The 16535-nt window shown below is 47.1% G+C and overlaps 5 protein-coding genes across 5 annotated transcripts; 3 read left to right on the top strand and 2 right to left on the bottom strand.

Moving 5' to 3' along the window:
* Positions 1-202: 202 nt before the first annotated feature.
* On the top strand, positions 203-1656 carry F4817DRAFT_351635 (UreD-domain-containing protein). Its single transcript, XM_049305098.1, has one exon. The coding sequence runs from the start codon at positions 519-521 to the stop codon at positions 1509-1511; it is 993 nt and encodes a 330-aa protein (XP_049154597.1). The 5' UTR covers positions 203-518; the 3' UTR covers positions 1512-1656.
* Positions 1657-1845: 189 nt separating this feature from the next.
* On the top strand, positions 1846-4403 carry F4817DRAFT_351634 (RNA polymerase III RPC4-domain-containing protein). The gene is made up of 2 exons (XM_049305097.1): positions 1846-2545; positions 2610-4403. The coding sequence occupies exons 1-2, from the start codon at positions 2017-2019 to the stop codon at positions 3818-3820; spliced, it is 1740 nt and encodes a 579-aa protein (XP_049154596.1). The 5' UTR covers positions 1846-2016; the 3' UTR covers positions 3821-4403.
* Positions 4404-5394: 991 nt separating this feature from the next.
* On the bottom strand, positions 5395-7055 carry F4817DRAFT_361905 (uncharacterized protein; the record flags this gene model as incomplete). Its single annotated transcript, XM_049306463.1, has 4 exons — positions 5395-6170; positions 6258-6828; positions 6886-6933; positions 6963-7055. The coding sequence occupies 4 exons, from the start codon at positions 7053-7055 to the stop codon at positions 5395-5397; spliced, it is 1488 nt and encodes a 495-aa protein (XP_049154595.1).
* Positions 7056-10025: 2970 nt separating this feature from the next.
* Positions 10026-11466, top strand: F4817DRAFT_275911 (alpha/beta-hydrolase). The gene is made up of 3 exons (XM_049299485.1): positions 10026-10148; positions 10219-10447; positions 10534-11466. The coding sequence occupies exons 2-3, from the start codon at positions 10335-10337 to the stop codon at positions 11288-11290; spliced, it is 870 nt and encodes a 289-aa protein (XP_049154594.1). The 5' UTR covers positions 10026-10148; positions 10219-10334; the 3' UTR covers positions 11291-11466.
* A 2036-nt stretch (positions 11467-13502) lies between these two features.
* Positions 13503-15311, bottom strand: F4817DRAFT_275874 (MFS general substrate transporter). Its single transcript, XM_049299484.1, has 2 exons — positions 14919-15311; positions 13503-14864 (listed from the first exon to the last, which is right to left on the bottom strand). Exons 1-2 carry the CDS (start codon positions 15110-15112, stop codon positions 13562-13564), a joined length of 1497 nt encoding a protein of 498 aa, XP_049154593.1. The 5' UTR covers positions 15113-15311; the 3' UTR covers positions 13503-13561.
* Between the last annotated feature and the right edge of the window lie 1224 nt (positions 15312-16535).

Here is a 16535-nt window from a genome sequence, read left to right as displayed (position 1 = left end):
AAGAATTATTAGAGGTACCTAAGGTATCTACCTGCAAGGGGAGCATATCTTCTTTATTCGCATTATATCTTGTATTAGCATAAGTCTCCAATAACCACATGCAGTTAGGTACTTTACTCTATCCGGGTCGACCAGGTACCTACGTATCGTACCCCTCCGTCTACCAGTTCCCATTAATAGATTTCTCATGTAATAAATATTATCAGAATGTCTACTACAAGATAGTCATGTCAACATAAAACTTAACAATCATATATCCTGCTAGAATGTATTATCTTAAATTATTACCTTCATAATTATCTTCGTCTTTTCACCTTCAATCTAATATAAAGTTAACCTCTCCAGCGTGTATACTGAAGCTAATATCACCAATGATTTAATTTATCTCGTACGGAGCCTCGAGATAAGCTTCAATGACGATCATTAGTTCCTGGTTGAAATCCTCAAACCTTTTTCTCTCACTAATATGAAATGAACTGCATACACTTATCTTCCTCCCACCCTAATCTACTTACGGGATGACCTCCCCGTTTCCAAAGTCGTCATCCCTCCCTGGAGAGGGCCGAATAGTCATCAAGCTATCACCTAACAACGTCTCGACGATTGAGAGTATCACTTATCAGTACCCGCTGAAACTTATATCTCCCGCGTCTACCACCGAAACGGGTACCGTGTTGGTGTTCCTCTTGTCATATGGTGGAGGACTCGTCGGCGGTGACCGAATTAACCTCTCTATTGACGTACACCCGGGGGCGAGACTCAGCATCGTCACGCAAGGTCACACCAAGATTTTTCGGTCCGTTGCGCCAGACATCGTGACAAGACAGAATTTGAACGTCGAGATTAAAGACGGGGCTGCACTTTGTCTCTTACCAGATCCTGTCCAGCCATTCAAAAGCAGCATATACGAACAGACGCAGGTTTTCAAGCTAACTTCTGGCGCATCTCTATGCTTGCTAGACTGGGTTACCCAAGGTCGTATGGCCCGGGGTGAAAACTGGAGTCTTAGTCGATGGATCGGACGCAACGAAGTTTGGTCCGCCTCCAATACCGCAACATCTAAGGACCGTCTTCTAGTCCGAGATGCCATCATCTTAGACGGTGCAAATAGGCCGATTGGATCCCCCACGCTTCAAGAGTCGATGTATGGACACGCCATCGTGGGGACTTTGATCCTCCGAGGTCCTATGACCAAATCTATTAGTGATTTCTTTCTATCCGAGTTTTCTGCACTACCACGATTAGGGGCTCGAGATTTCCGTAGCGCTGAAGCACGTGAGAAAGACGAAGCAATACCTCAATCTCCCCTCGAACGTTGGCGAACTATCAGGTTAGCGGAGGAGAAAGATAAACAAATACTGTGGTCAGCCGCCAACGTGCGCGGTTGCATAGTAGTAAAATTCGGTGCTGCAACCGTTGAAGCTGCACGGAATTGGATAGGGTCGATGCTCCTTCAAGAGGGTAGCATCGAGCAGCAGTTTGGTGAAGAAGCCTTGATGTGCGTTCGATGATACCCCGTATCATTTATCCATTCATCTTTTCATGCTTTTTTGCATTTGATGTCGTCGCTAGCAGTTCGAGTTGCATTCAATCGCGATTATATAGACAGATAAGATGACCTCTAACCTAAATCGTTACCTCCTTTTATACGCGTGATACCTTCGATTTCACTTTTCCTCTTTTCACATGTGATATGGAAAGTAGAAATCAGGTGGTTGCCAACTGTCAGCTACCAGCTGCCAGCTGCTGCTTTATTCCATAAATCTAGGATGACTCAGCCTCTCAGGTATGGTCGTGCCCCACCAGGATTCCTTTCCGTCTTAGTTGAATTTAGCTGAAGTTGCACTTACAAGAACTTTGCCCCACCAGAAACTTTTCCAATCAGTCTTATTCAAAAGGCGTCAAATCAAAGGTCGAGTTCATATATAATAACCTGCATTCAAATCAGTGATTCAAATACACCTAATTATTTTGTTATCCAGAACTACTACTCTCAACACTCATGAGATAGTAATAATGCCGCCTCGTGGTTCACGCGGTGCGAGAGGAGGGAGAGGAAGAGGAAGGGGAGCAGCCAGAGCCGGTCATTCATCATCAGATACCCCAAGTAGCGCCTCACTTGGCGATGCAGAATCATATCCCGCTGAGAGTTCATCACAACCACAAAACTCTATAGAAAGCGACGATGTAATGGGTATAAGCACACCTTCTGAAAGGACTCCGATCGATAGCTCGCCGGTGTCTGTCCTTCAAAATGACCAATCAACTACCACATCAGTGAGACAATCGCAGACGCCTAGTGCTGCGGCTTCACGGGCCGGTGGTCGATTCAGGCCTAAGAACATTCGGCGAGACGCCGCAGAGCGAGCAAGGTTAGAACAAGAGAGAAACCGTGACTTAGCCGTCAAAATTAAAGAAGAGGAACGGCAGCAGCGAGCAGAGGGCCGGAGGGCAAGACGAGGTCGAGGGAGGGGTGATCCATCACAGCGAGGATTTATCAGGAGAACAGTCACCGCTTCTGGCCCATTTTCTGCGATACCACAAGGTACGATTTTCTGATAACTCAACGATACCCCCATTGGATAACCAACTTATTAACTTATAAATAGAGAATGTGAAAGGGGGCGCGGGAGGATGGGGTTGGGGAGCTAATGGCGGCGCTTCTTCCTCGAAAGGTGGTTTTACTTCTCAGTTCAACGCGCTTAGATATCGGCCTAGACGAGAGAACGAAGATAGAGTCAATGTTGACCTTCTGAACGGGACTACGGGTTACGACGAGGAAGGAACCCCCCTCTATCAGCCTTCCCGTTTCACTAAATCGGCTGGAAATCTCCCAGTCGGTCTTCTTAGAACCCACCATGAAGAGGATGAAGTTAAAGTCAAGACTACGGCGGAGCTTGAAGCGGAAGAGCGTCAATCCTCTGACGATGACGAACTATTCGTTACTCAAGCAGCTAAGGATCTACGCGAGATTGGCATGGAGGACGATAGCGAAGTCTGGCATGCTGCTCCAAAGAGTCAAGTCAAAGTCAAAGCAGAACCTGGCACGGAGCCAGAGGCGATGGACGTCGACATGGCCGATATTCCTGAGGCAGCCCAGGTGAAAGCACCTCCTTCACCAGAACTTAAGAAGAAACCGGTCGTGGACGAAGACAGCGCCGCTATTGCACAGAGAAAGCGAAAGGAGAAGGCGGCCAAGGACCCCGAACTCTTACAAACTATATACGACCTAGACGCCCAGTTGCAAACGCTTAAATTTGACGAACCCCCTAGCGGCGAGAAAGAAGGCGAAAAAGATGAAGTGAAAGAAGACGATGAGGCACCACAGGGCCAGGAAAAGGACGATCAGATGTACCTCTTCCAGCTGCCTCCTATTCTCCCACCGTTGGTCAAGCCTACGGATGGTACAAACGGTGAAGAGCCAGAAGTCGCCGATCCTACGCCTCTCGAGAATTCGGGCCTGGCTATTACCAACAAGGTGAAGACGGAAGACGGCAAAGAGAAGGAGAAAGAGTACAATCCATTCGCAACTCTCCCGCCGGAGGGTGGTCTCATCGGCAAGCTCCACGTGCGCAAATCCGGCAAGGTGGAGTTTGATTGGGGAGGAACAATCCTGAGCTTAGGGATGGGTACGGAAACCGACTTTTTAACGTCGGCTATCATGATGGAGCAAAACATCGACCTGCAGAACCCCGAGGCGAGCACTGGGTTCGCCTGTGGTATGGGCCAGATCCTTAACAAGTTCGTACTGGCACCTGTGTGGGACGAAGAGGAGGATTGGGATCCTAGTCTCGAGGGCATCGATGGCCTAGGTCAATGATTTTTGATGCAGTGACTGCGCTTTGTGGATATACTATGTAGATTATTCGCTAAGCCCATTCGAGGAGGCTATGGATTATTTCATAGCCAGCCAGTGTGAAGTTCAAGGCTACTAAACGTATCGACGTTCTTGGCTAGTTTGTATTAGGCTTCAATTAGCTAGCAAAGAAACCCGGCAGCCTGGTTAGTTGACTAGGCAAAGGAAACATTAGTTTTGATACCCCGGCCACTTTCTGTCATAACAGCGGAACCCAGTTCTTAAGGACCGTATAAGCTACATACGCGAACCGAATATGACTCTTCCACAGTAGGGAGAACTCATCCGTGCGGCCTCGTGCCTGAACCGTCAGTTACCTACCCTAGTTCTTACTAGGAGAATTATGTTCAATGTAACGCTAGCCTCACCATCCGTCGCGGGTGAGCCTGGAATCACCGACGATCCGGGTTTCTCTAACGCTCCGCGCGTCCCACGTCCAACGTCCAACGCCAAACTATAAGACATAAGATATGAGGCATGTTTCCAAATATCACCAACTAGTAACGAGAAAAAGTCTACTGTACGTCGTTAGGAATATAAGAGTCCCTAGGTTAGGTACATATTTCTCTCAGAAGAAAAGAAAAAGGGGACCAACAACCTAGGTAGCTGCTCATTATTTCATATTATAGCAACTAACTCTCCACTCATAGGCAGCCATGTCGTTGACCTGGGAATATTATACCTATATCATCGTCATGATAATAATATTAATAAATATATAGCAATTTTACTCATTAATCCAGACATGCCGATACCGGCTACGCCGCCGTAATTCGGTTAAAGAGCCAATATCGGATTCTTATTCATTCCAACGTAAAGTCGGAACTGAGATACAGTCGCTAATAATAGAATCAGCGTGCTATATGACGTTCCCGTCAATTAAGACCGCACTTGGAAATACTGCTACCCCTTGATATGGGCAGTCATCTCATATAATCCCAATCAAAGTAATCGGTAATATATTGTAAATAGGTTTGCGTTCGCTACGTATATACGTAACAAATCCCCTACTGTAAATATCCCCAGAAGTCGTCTAGTCTTCCTCTTGGACGCCAATTACCCTCGCCTCTCTCGAGACCTCAATAGTCACCTAGCTAGAAAAGCCTCTTCCAGGCAAATTAGCCCCGAACCCTCCAGCGCCTAATAATAATAATAATAATAATATAACCCTAAGGCGGCATAATAGCCTTACCCGTATATCCTGTATATTCTTTTGTAAAGATATTCAAGACACAATAACCAGCCCATAGCCAAGATTGCTCTTCGATAGCGAGGGAACTTCCTTTCCTTTTCTCCCGTGAACCCTCTTAATATTTCTACAAGTTTGTTTCCCAGTGGCCCAGCCCCCGCCATTAAGCCAACCTATATTTCAGCCTTTTGGGTATGTCCCGATATAATATCCATTTACACATCTAGAAGAATCGAAAAGGGGAGCGAAAAATCAAGTCGACGCTGTAGGTATTCTCATAGCGAGTGTCGTAGCCATCGTCTCAAGGCTTTGCACGTTGTAGTTTCTATTGGAATTCGATTGCGTGAATTCACCTTTGGTGATATGAGGGTGGTAGCGGCAATGGCTTCGTTAGCTGAATTGAGTTTTTAATGCTGTTGTTTTGGGATTGAACGCGGTTGAGTTCAAAGGATCCGTCGTTGGACAAATCTTGTTCTGCTAGCCATGTCTCGTCGCGACTATAAGCTGCCACGGGCGCCATAAGTGTCGTAGGTGTCGGTGTCGTGTTACCCTCGATGATATACATCTCACTCTTTATATTTATCCTTCTGGATCCACTTTCCACATATTCTTGCCGTCCATCGTCTTCCTCGATAGGTGCCTCATTTACTCTTGACATGTATGACGGTCGAGATCGATGGCTCCTGCCGGCCAATGTATCGGCGTCCGAGATCGATCGAGAGCGCCGAGGTATGCTCGGAAGCATTGCGGCATCGGATGATGCTCGAGATTGGAAACTCTTGCTCGTCATGCTTCCGGCGTCTGATAACGACAAAGACCGCTGGATATTGCCACCAAACGACCCAGCGACTGGTGAGCGCGACGTAGAGCTCTTCAAATGACCGGTTTCGATATCTACGAGAGTAACATCGGTAGACCCAAATGCCGGCATCTTGTTCGATCGATTCGTACGCGACATCGGATGACTATTGCTAAATGGATTCGTTGGACGACTCTGCCCACTGGTGCCACCGAACCCCCTGATCTTCCATAACCTAAGAAGGGGCCTAATCGTAACAAGACTCGAGGCGACAATAGCAACTCCAGGTTCAATTAATGTCCAAACCATCGCGTCAGTGCCAGCATCTACATTGAAGATAACCAGTTAGCATACATGCATCATAGGTTTCATATTCAAAAATGAGGAATTCGTAATGAAAGTCGGAGACTTACGCAATATATCTGCCATGTCAGTGAGATCGGCCAGAAACTTGAGTCGGACGAGCGTAGCGATGCTTGCGAAAACACCCAAACCCAAAACCACGATCACCGTCATTTTAGCTTGCGTAGTCATCTTAACACTCCATAGCATGGGAATCGGCAACAATGCGTATAGCCAGTCAGACAGGATACTCATAACACTGAGTGCGTAAGCAGCGTTGACAATCTCGTCGGCCGAGACACATCGAGCGTTAGGGTCCTTCTGAAGAATCGTGTAATCCCATTGAGCGGCGATCGGATTACACTGAAATATATTCCAAAAGAACAAGACTATGCTCCATATGCTGACGATAATGATACTCGCGTAGAGAGTATACCTGTACCTGTTTTGCGAAGCGAGGCGGAGCAGGAAGATACCAATACTGAGCTTGATCAGCCACATGTTAAGGACATATGTTGCCGTAGCCAACGCCTGATATTTCAAGGCCTCGATCTCGTTGTGCTGGTCTAGCGATTCGTCATGCCTCCCCAACCCATCCCGAACCCCCATAAGAATGAGCGCGCATGATACAGTGAAATTAGCCTGTTCAGATTTAGCACAAATCCAAGAAATCTAGTAAACAATGAAGATATAACCTACTTGAGCAGCAAGCATCAACCAGTCATCCCATTGGAAGCCGTTGGTTAACTTAGCACGGACAAATGACTTAGAGAAACAGATAGCCAGGTAAATGTCAGCATAGCAACGGCGGTAGCCACCAGAGCACCGCCATTGCTGTCTGTCGGCGCGTTTGGATCCTGAGCTGCCATGATAGATACTATCTACCAGGCGCCAAGAAGAGAAGAACTGAAGGGAAACGAACAAAAGAGAAGAAACTAAAAGAAAGACCAAGATAGAAGGAGACGTTTACAGGACCGGCCAATATGTAGTGTATGTACCATTGAATAAAATGGTAAAATGTGACCAGCACTACGGGATGGCCTTGTGGGGATGGGAATAATGCGCACTTAGCCAGACTAGACCACTCTACGGGACTTATGGAGCATTAGAACAGGTAGTATTCTGTCCCATATTGTAGTATGGTAGGCTACATAGTACATGAGGTCGAAGATAATGCGTGCCACCTCGGGGTAACCCTGGCTTGGAGAATGAGCATATCATAAGAGACCCCTGGAGGAGTAGTGTACATACTGAAGCAAGTCGCTCATCACCATCGCGTACTGCCTATTAGGGTAATACCACTGGGTGTAGACGGGAACCTTGGAGGGTTCTAAGATCGTCAGATGTCCGGTGCTACCCCGGGTGAGAGCCGAAAGCCAATGTGACGGTACGCGAATCCGGAGACTTGTAGTCTGCAGCTGAAAGAGGATGATGAGACTACGAGCCTCAAACCCATGTCGTCGTATGCAGAGCCTTGTAATAATAGACCCGACGTTAAGGAAGTTCATGCATCTTTATCAACAAGGCAAAGTGCCCTTGCGGATCCGGTGCTTTGACATGCACCCGCATGTGTCATGTACGTACGCCTTGTACGTATATTAGTTGTTGCAGTACTCTGCGTGTTGGTTGTTCTGGACCCTAGGGGCGACTAGTAGTAGAAGATGGTAAAAATAAACGAAAGATGTCGTAAAGAAGAGGGTCTTATTAATCTCAGAGCTCCTTCTCGCATATACCGGATATTATATTATATTATATATGAATATATTGTATATATTAGGTAATGTTACACGCACATTTGAGTTTGAGCCGATTTAGTTGCGATTTATTAGTGCGATAGATGGAGTCGATCTTCATCATCTTGATGCAACACAAATTCCCCGAATTGTGCGAGACAACAAACACTCAAATACTGACAAACTGAGCCCAACTACTCGGATATGTCCCCCGAAGGAATGCCAATATTAAAGCTAGAAAAGTCTAGAACTAACGGGTCGCTATATGAAACGAGAACTCACGATTCTTACTAGTATTCTCACTATTCACTACTAGGATAGGGAAATATACCAAAAGCTTGTTATTTAGGGCCCTTTTGCTAAGCTCACGAACTATCGCGACACTAGCAAAACCAAGGTATTTTTATTAGCGAGAGCAGCCAGGGGCATTGCACCGGTTTCTTCAACCCCTGGCCTCGATTTTTCGCAGTCCGGCAACTCACAACCCGGGATTAGAATGGGTATAATGGCTGAATGGGTAGGTACCTATTCAATAATTCTGCTAGCATTTACTTCGGTTAAGCAGATCAGCAGAAAACTTCATATATGAAGCAGTAGCTTTGCTGCATGACTCTCAATCGAGAATGTTCAATTTTCAATTCTCTAAAGAGGAGTCTTAGAGGTAGAACACCAACGGGAATGGACGTGATGGTTTGATGATGTCTACCACGTTATCCCGTATCTTGGAACCATATAAGCCATAGCAGCACTCCCTATCACATACCCCGCATGTTTCATCTCTTTCAAACATCCTTGAGGACTTCGCGTTTGGGATACCTATCCAGCTATCATGTAACAGGCAGTGATCATGTAGCAGGCAGTGATGTCTATCGGCGAAAGATTAGTGACCCCCAAATAGCATAAGAGATCATAATAAGGGAGAGAGAAGGTGGGTTGACGTCTGAGAAAGGGTTTCTAGGAAGCTTCTATTACAGTTCATCGTCCCAATTCCTCCAATCACGCACCTCATACGTTTTTATACATGTTTCACAACTCTCAGCCTTGTTCAGGGTATCGTATCCAGGTCGTGACGGGGTGGATCCTTCGTCCCAACCAGCATCGATGACATTTCGAATCCGGTAAGAGGCTCGCAAGGTGCCAGCATGTAAAAAAGTCTCCTTGGAACAACCCACTTACACATCTAGCGAATCGGATGATTCGTCACGCCTTGAGCTCAGAAGGGCCAGAGTCTGGCTCGGGTCCATAACAGCACCTTACCGGTAGTAGCTAGTCTGCGCCGTAGACTCGGAATTCATGAAGTCGGCCACGATAGAATCACAAATCTTGCAAGCTACGCTAACCTGCAAGTCATTAGATGCTTGGCCTATCAGCATCGCATTTCGATATTATGTTACAATGAAAAGAGCTAACCTGTAGGCTTTGACATTGGTGTTATCCCACGAGAATATGAAAACCTTCCTTTCTTGGCCAATACGGCCGAGGTCTCGACAAGTCGGCTTCATTTCTAGATATTTCGGTCCGTCGAGAGGAAAACATTATTCAGGGATAAGGTCCGCCCGTACCACCCATCTATACTCCGCCATCGGGCTCTGTCTGTCGGCAATGGTCACCGCAACACATGATAAACCCAAATAGTTAGGGGTAAAAGGCACATGGTGGACTAGTAGGTATGCAAGATATCGGCTCTATTCTCCGGATCAACATTCACGTCATCCTCCGTTACAACGACACTACCTCTAAGAAAAACCGTCACTCGCGTATAATTGGCCAGTACAGATAGCCAATTCGGACCAGTTAAGTAAGTCGAAGCGACGAGTAATTCATATCGAATCGACGTCGGTTTATAACCTTCTCTCCCATTGGGCATCTAGAGACACAATCCAATCGCGTAGATAAATCGTCGCATAAGAACAGAAGATCTGCAACGTGTCGTCAGGCTCTTTCGGCCATAGTTTCACAGTATTCGCTTCGAGCAATTAGCGAATAGAAAAACAGATGCTGCAGTTTCGAATAGTAACATCACAGCGGCACTTGTATGCATCCGAATTGGAGAACAACATAGCCTCCTTCCTTCTACATAGATTATGCCTTGCAGGAATCCCCGCGAATAGTAGTATTGAGCGAGAAGAAGAAAACCAAAGGTTGCGGAATCTCTTGTTACGCAATCCCCTAAATCCATCACACCAAACACAGACAACTCTCAAGGGAGATGGAAGTATACCGGATAAAGTATTATGGCAACATCAAAGCAGAGTCATATGCATTTAAAGACTGATATGTACTAAGGGCGCGCATTGAGATGGACGCATTCCCCTCATGCTCCATAATCCCAGCATCAATGCCTATCGCAAATGCTTCCTTTCACCATTGGCATCTAGCGTAACCCCCTAACCTAGTCAGCACTTAGGGTTACTCATGGCGTCGTCGCTCAAATATACTGTCCACCAGTACGGCACACACGAGCTGCAACGGCTAGGGGTCTGGGACCTCGACGTTGCTGATAAGACTCAAACTAAATATTGGATCGTGTGAATCTCACTTACATACCACTCAAGGTATATGTAAATATAGACAACACACATCAACTAACACATACCGCTTTCCCCGCAGCTAGATTCATCCACGGCGGTGCATGGCGCGACCCTCGCATAGCGCACGACACCTTCGCGCCGGTCGTAACGCGCTTCCTTGAGAGCAGTGGTACCGGTGGTGGATCTACCGGTAGCATCCCTGTCGCCGCCTTCGCCTCCCTCGATTACCGCCTGAGTCCACACCCGGAGTTCCCGCAGGACCCGGCAACTACGCCACCGGATCGCTTCCGCGGCGCCAAGCATCCGGACCACCTCGATGACGTGCGCTCCGCGCTCGCGTTCCTACAGAACCGGTATGGCTTTGGGAGCAGGTACGTGCTTGTTGGACACTCGGCTGGCGCATGTCTTGCGTACCAGCTATTAGCGGGATTGTCTAGCATCGAAGACGTTAAGGTAGAATTCCCCGCTGCTGTGTTCGGCGTCGAGGGGATCTATGATATGACGGGCTTGAACGTACGGGTCGGCGGCGGGTATGCGGGGTTCCTAGAAGGGGCATTCGGGCCGCAGGATAAGTGGGATGAAGCGGCGCCGATGAAGTGCCCGGGGAGCTATGGCGATTGGTACCCTGACGGGTTGGCTGTGTTGGGACACTCGGTAGATGATGAGCTGGTGGATATGCCGGAGACGGATGGGATGGCGGAGAGGTTGAAGGGGGATGGTGTTGAGGTGTTGCTTGTGAGGGATCTTACGGGGCCGCATGACGATGCTTGGCAGGATGGCAGGGGAGTTGCTAGGATAGTGTTGCGGGTTTTGGATATTCTACGGGAGAAGGCTAGGTAGTGAGAAGATGGTATAGGAGGGTTAGCAGTAGTGTGTATAAATAAGAGCGATAGGGGACAACAAGGCTGTTCTGGTGTATTTGATAGGTATGAGATACGATTGAGCAGAATAACGACCTGCTAGTGTTTGCTTACACTTCTTTCATATCGGCCCTCTTCAACTACTATCTCAGTTCCTTCGTGGATCTCCCCAACCCGTTTCATAGTCGCAGGAGGCCAAAAGCTAATGTGGGCGTATTCTAAAGAATCTAAAGAATCCGTCTTCGAAGCTGATCCTCTAGGAGCCTATAGGTCGCTCTTATATTTCTGTATCACCTTACTATAGCAGGGCTTGCAGTGACTGACCATACTGCCTAGATTGTCAGGATTCTAGATGAGACATCTAGAACAAAGGAACTGTTCAGTATGTATAGACGATAGATCTTCATAGGTAGTTTAGAGTTCCTTGCGGAACAACGAAGTTGTTTCCATACTGTTTCGTTCCACCTCGTGACATAGATAGCACCAATATGCGACATCCTATACAAGTGAAAGGGGAATAACTAAGTGGACAACCTCAGGGTGGTTCTGTGTCCACAGATAATCACTCACAATACAAGGGTTATATTTATCGGATTCTTGTCCATTTGGAGGTTCCCTGGTCCTTGTCTGTCATAAGATTAAGGAAATATCCCTCTAGCAAAGGTGTGGATTGAGGCATAATGGCTTGGGCATGTAGTTGGGTAGCAATGTGAGAGATGTAATAGAGCTATCTGGATTTTTCTTTCGGCTGGGGCTATACTAAAGAATATAATTGCTTCTTGCAGTATAGATATATCGTCCCCTTTATTTCGTATATCCAACATCGCTAGGCTTATATAGCTAGGTTCTTAAGATACGACGTGTATTATTCGTAGTCTCGATAACTATAACTTTCTACAGGTTCTCTAACAGTGTTCAAAATTCACCCACATCCCGATATTCTAGCTGAGGGATGATAAGTTAGGGTTTTCGATCAAGACCGTTAAAGATATAAATATTCTACGTCTCAGAAGATATCCTTTCATGTCCATCCCTCATAGCAAGCCTCTCTAGATGGTGAAATTATATGTGTAGTAAGTATAACCCAATATTCTTCATTATCATAAAGCAAGATAGGGAAGCAGTCTTTAGTGAGAGGGAACATCATATATAATCACGCCATCATCGCCAATTGTTAGATTTGCATGGTAGATTAGTTAACTTGGTCTCTACTTAGAGGACTATACTATAACCTCCACCTTATTCTCCAAGAAGGAAAGAAAGGCACGTGAAATGCTTTAGGTACTTAAGGTATCCCTTCACCAATCCTAAGTAAAACCAAGAGCCTGGCCACTCTATTTATTACTTACCCCTACACGGATCAGACACATACTTCCTCTATACCTCTAACTCTCAAAAAATAGAAATAAGTCCCTACCTCAGTTGCTATACAAAACAAACTTCCTAAAAACAACTTCCCCCTTTAACATTTACCTCAAGGGCCCCTTACCTACCTACCCAACCTAGGTACTCACATACACGGTCCCCAGCCATAGCACACCACCTACCTACCTATCTACCTAGGTACAAGACCCAGTACATACCTACCTATCCACCACCCTCAAAAAATACATAACGACATGTACAAACCCACAAATAGCCCGCATACCATGTGTCTCGGACATACATACAAACTAGGCGCGGTCGATATTAACTCGCAATTAGGCGCGATAGACGCATGGTGGGCGCACTTACGCACATAGTGACATATATTGCTTGCATACGCGCCGGAACGCCACTACTCCGCGCATCTCGTTTCGGACGAAGCGAGGGGAGGGGTGGCAAAAGGGGGAGAGGATGTTGTGTCGTGTAAAGGAATTAAGTAACTTTACCATAGAATCGTGACGGCGTTTATCATATGTATCGTTCATCCATGGCAGAGTACCTAAAAGGTAAAGCTACTAGTAATCCACTGAGAAGCAATACACTATCAGAAGATCCTATTGCTTTACGCGTATTTATGTAGTTATATTGCGTTACGTTCAAGTTCCGTACTATGGCGTCGTCTATTCTAGGTTAAATATAATTCTACAACGACGATCGTATCCAATCCCATCCAATACATCCTCTGCCTGTAGCGCCACAGTTCTCTAAGAAACCTTAGGTAGTCTACCAGTTGCGCGCAACATGCATATTCGAAAAAAGCGTAGTGACGTGTCATAACAAGTGCTAACAATACCAAAAGCGCCTAGAACTACCCGTGTGCTAGTGATTACGCGATGTAGCGGAAATCGGGGTGTCTGTATCCTAAGTCCGCCTTCTCGTCTTCCGTCAAGCCCACGAGCCGACTGTCCCGGCCACCGCGGGCCCGTACGCGATTCTCCCACACGCAGTAGGCGATGCCACCGGTTGAGAGGAACAGGGCGAAGATTTGCGCAACGAGATTGATTGTGTGGCCGATGGGGAATGAGGGTCCGTCGTTGGGGAGGTAAGCCCAGACAGCCAAGATACCACCCATGGTACCCAACGTGACAATCCAGCTACTAGATACGGCTCGCACTGCCGGGCCAGCCGAGTTGTTCAGACCCCAAGATAGGAACCCGGGCCCGCCGGGGAATGCGCCGACAGCACAGAGGTAGACAGCGGCGTACTTGAGGTGGTTGCCCGAGCCCCACCGGAGCATCGCGAAGCCCGTAATACCGAGGAACGTGAACACAGCAAGATATATGCCGCGCATCCTCGTCTTATCGCTGATGAAACCGACGCCGATAGCGATTAGCGAGGCGGCAACGTAAACGGGAACAGTGTAGTACTGCGCAGTCAGCGACTCCCATCCCAACTCCCTAAGAATAGTAGGCATAAAGACGGAAAGACCCTGAACAGTAACGTTGATAGAGAAGAAACCCGCGGCGCAGATGTAGTTATTGATGTTAAGCAGCGCGCGCTTAACATGGCGCGTCTGTACTTTCTCGTTAGGACTAGCTTTGTGCTCGAGGCGAAGTCGTTCGGAGGCGATCCACCTCTCGCGGTCTGTAAGGACCCTCGACGTCTCGGGGCTCTGTGGCAAGATGATAGGAGCAAACGCGGCGAAGAGAATGGTGATGATACCCTCGAAGAAGAAGATATTGCGCCACGTGTGCAACCTTGAGCTAGCAATTCCCCAGTCGGGGATCTGCGAGAATCCTGCGGCCAGCAGTCCACCGAATGCGCCAGCAAGCGATGCGGCCGAGACGTAAATTCCAATTCTGAAGTACAGTTCTTCCCTCTTATAGAAGGAACTGAGGAAGAAGGCCAACCCGGGCATGGTTCCACCTTCGAAGATACCCAACAACGCGCGAACGGCGCATAACTGCTCGTACGTCCTCACGAAAGCTGTCGCTACGGACACAGCGCCGAACCCAACAACCAGTCCAGGAAGGTAGAATCGCGGACCGACACGTTTTAAGATGATGTTAGACGGCACCTCGACCGTCAAGTAGACGATGTAGAAGATGCTCGTTGCGATGTTGAATCGGTATCCGACAAGGTTCAGATCCTCTTGCATTCCCTGGATACGGGCATTTCCGATGTTTATTCTATTCCTCTAATTAGCATCCGTTATAGTCCTAGTAGTTCTAATAGCGCCGTACCGATCAAGAAAGCAAAGGAGGTATAAAAGAGTGACGGTTGGCACTAGCTGCCAGTCCAGCTTCCTGCGAACAACGGTTTCTTCCTCCGTGGTCCAGCCAGGTGCCTCAGAGGAGCCTTGGCTCTTAGTTTCGAGCGCGAGCGCCTCAGGCTGGTCGATATCGCCTTTCTCGTCTATGGTCCGTATCGCTGCCATGGTGACTGACTAACTGTATGAGCAGTTGAGCGAAGTCGGTGAGTGACGCAGAAAAAAACGGCGAGAACGCAGAGAAGACAAGGGCAAGCAGGTCCCCTGGACTTTCAAACTTGTTTATAATGGATTTCTTCTTAGGATTAAGTCCGAACAATCCACCCATCCATCCATTCGGTCTGGGGTGCTTCCCAGTGGCCTGGAGGACAGAAGAGGGTCCAGAACCTGGATATGCACTTTCGGCAAATCAGCGACAGGATTTGATTGCGTCGTTATTAAACACCCCGGCCTCGCCTAGACGGATATTCAACTCTACTTGGCAAGAAGCAACGTCCTAGGGTTGGCGATGCCTGGTCGCTGACGGACGCTACCCCGCGAAACGGTTGGTCCTAAACGTCTTGGCCCTAGTTCTCTTCCACAGATCTTACTCCGCAATCTTCGGCAGAAGACATAGCTGCTTGAACCCAGTTTCGACTATACGAATCATCGGTAATCGTTAATTTTCTATCTAGTTGATAGACTATCGAGTGCCCAGATGCGGCTGAGTACGGAGGTAGAAATAGCACCGACGGACAACGAGTCATGTTCTCGGCTGGTACCTTCATGCTAGACATTGTCGTTGGAAGGGTGACTTTTATGGCACTCTTGTCCAAGACTTTGTGTGCGCTTGAGCCTTGGCAAACATGTTCGCTGTCAGGTGGCAGGGTCCAACTCCCATTTTATTGATTGTTAATATGTTAATATGTCAATACTACCATGCCCGTGGGTGGCACGGATTCTGCAGCTCTACATAATATCCTGCTACAGGCTGTAAGCAGCATTGGAAAGAAGGGTGGTGGGCGTTATGGTGGAAACCCCTCAAGCAACGATGGCGAACTTATTATATTGCTATTACTATTAAGTAGTAGTAGTAGTAGCAGTAGTAGTTAATTGTGAGGGGTCTTCGAGATGGGGGTTGTTGGGGGTTCTAAGAAAGATTGATGATTGATGATTGATGGAAGAAGCATAAATGGAAAAGCTCCGAACGGAGAAGTTTGGGGAAGATAAGACCCCGCTTGTCTTAGTGCCCGAGTTTACGAGGGATATTGTCAGACGATCTTTTTGCCTGGCCATTTTTCGAGATAGGAAGTTCGTCCGTGCGCAGCTCTGGAGCGTTTTTATTGGGTGCATCTTCCCAAAACAACGGGTCTTACCAGATTCCCCACTTTCGAGAAAAAAGTCAAAATACGTATCTTTTTGTATAAAAACGTAAGTTTAAATCCCACCCGTGTTTTTTTTTTAACCCCCCCCCCCTCCCCCCGAAAGCCCCCTTATATAAAACAATAAAAATATTCTATTTTATTTTATTTTATTTTATTTTATTTTATTTTATTTTATTTTATTTTATTTTATTTTATTTTATTTTATTTTATTTTATTTTATTTTATTT

The sequence above is a fragment of the Daldinia loculata genome (genome assembly GCF_022478755.1).
Source record: "Daldinia loculata strain CBS 113971 unplaced genomic scaffold F4817scaffold_78, whole genome shotgun sequence".
Classification (NCBI taxonomy): domain Eukaryota; kingdom Fungi; phylum Ascomycota; class Sordariomycetes; order Xylariales; family Hypoxylaceae; genus Daldinia; species Daldinia loculata.
Note: the sequence above shows the minus strand (reverse complement) of the source record. Positions and strands in the feature narration are given on the sequence as shown.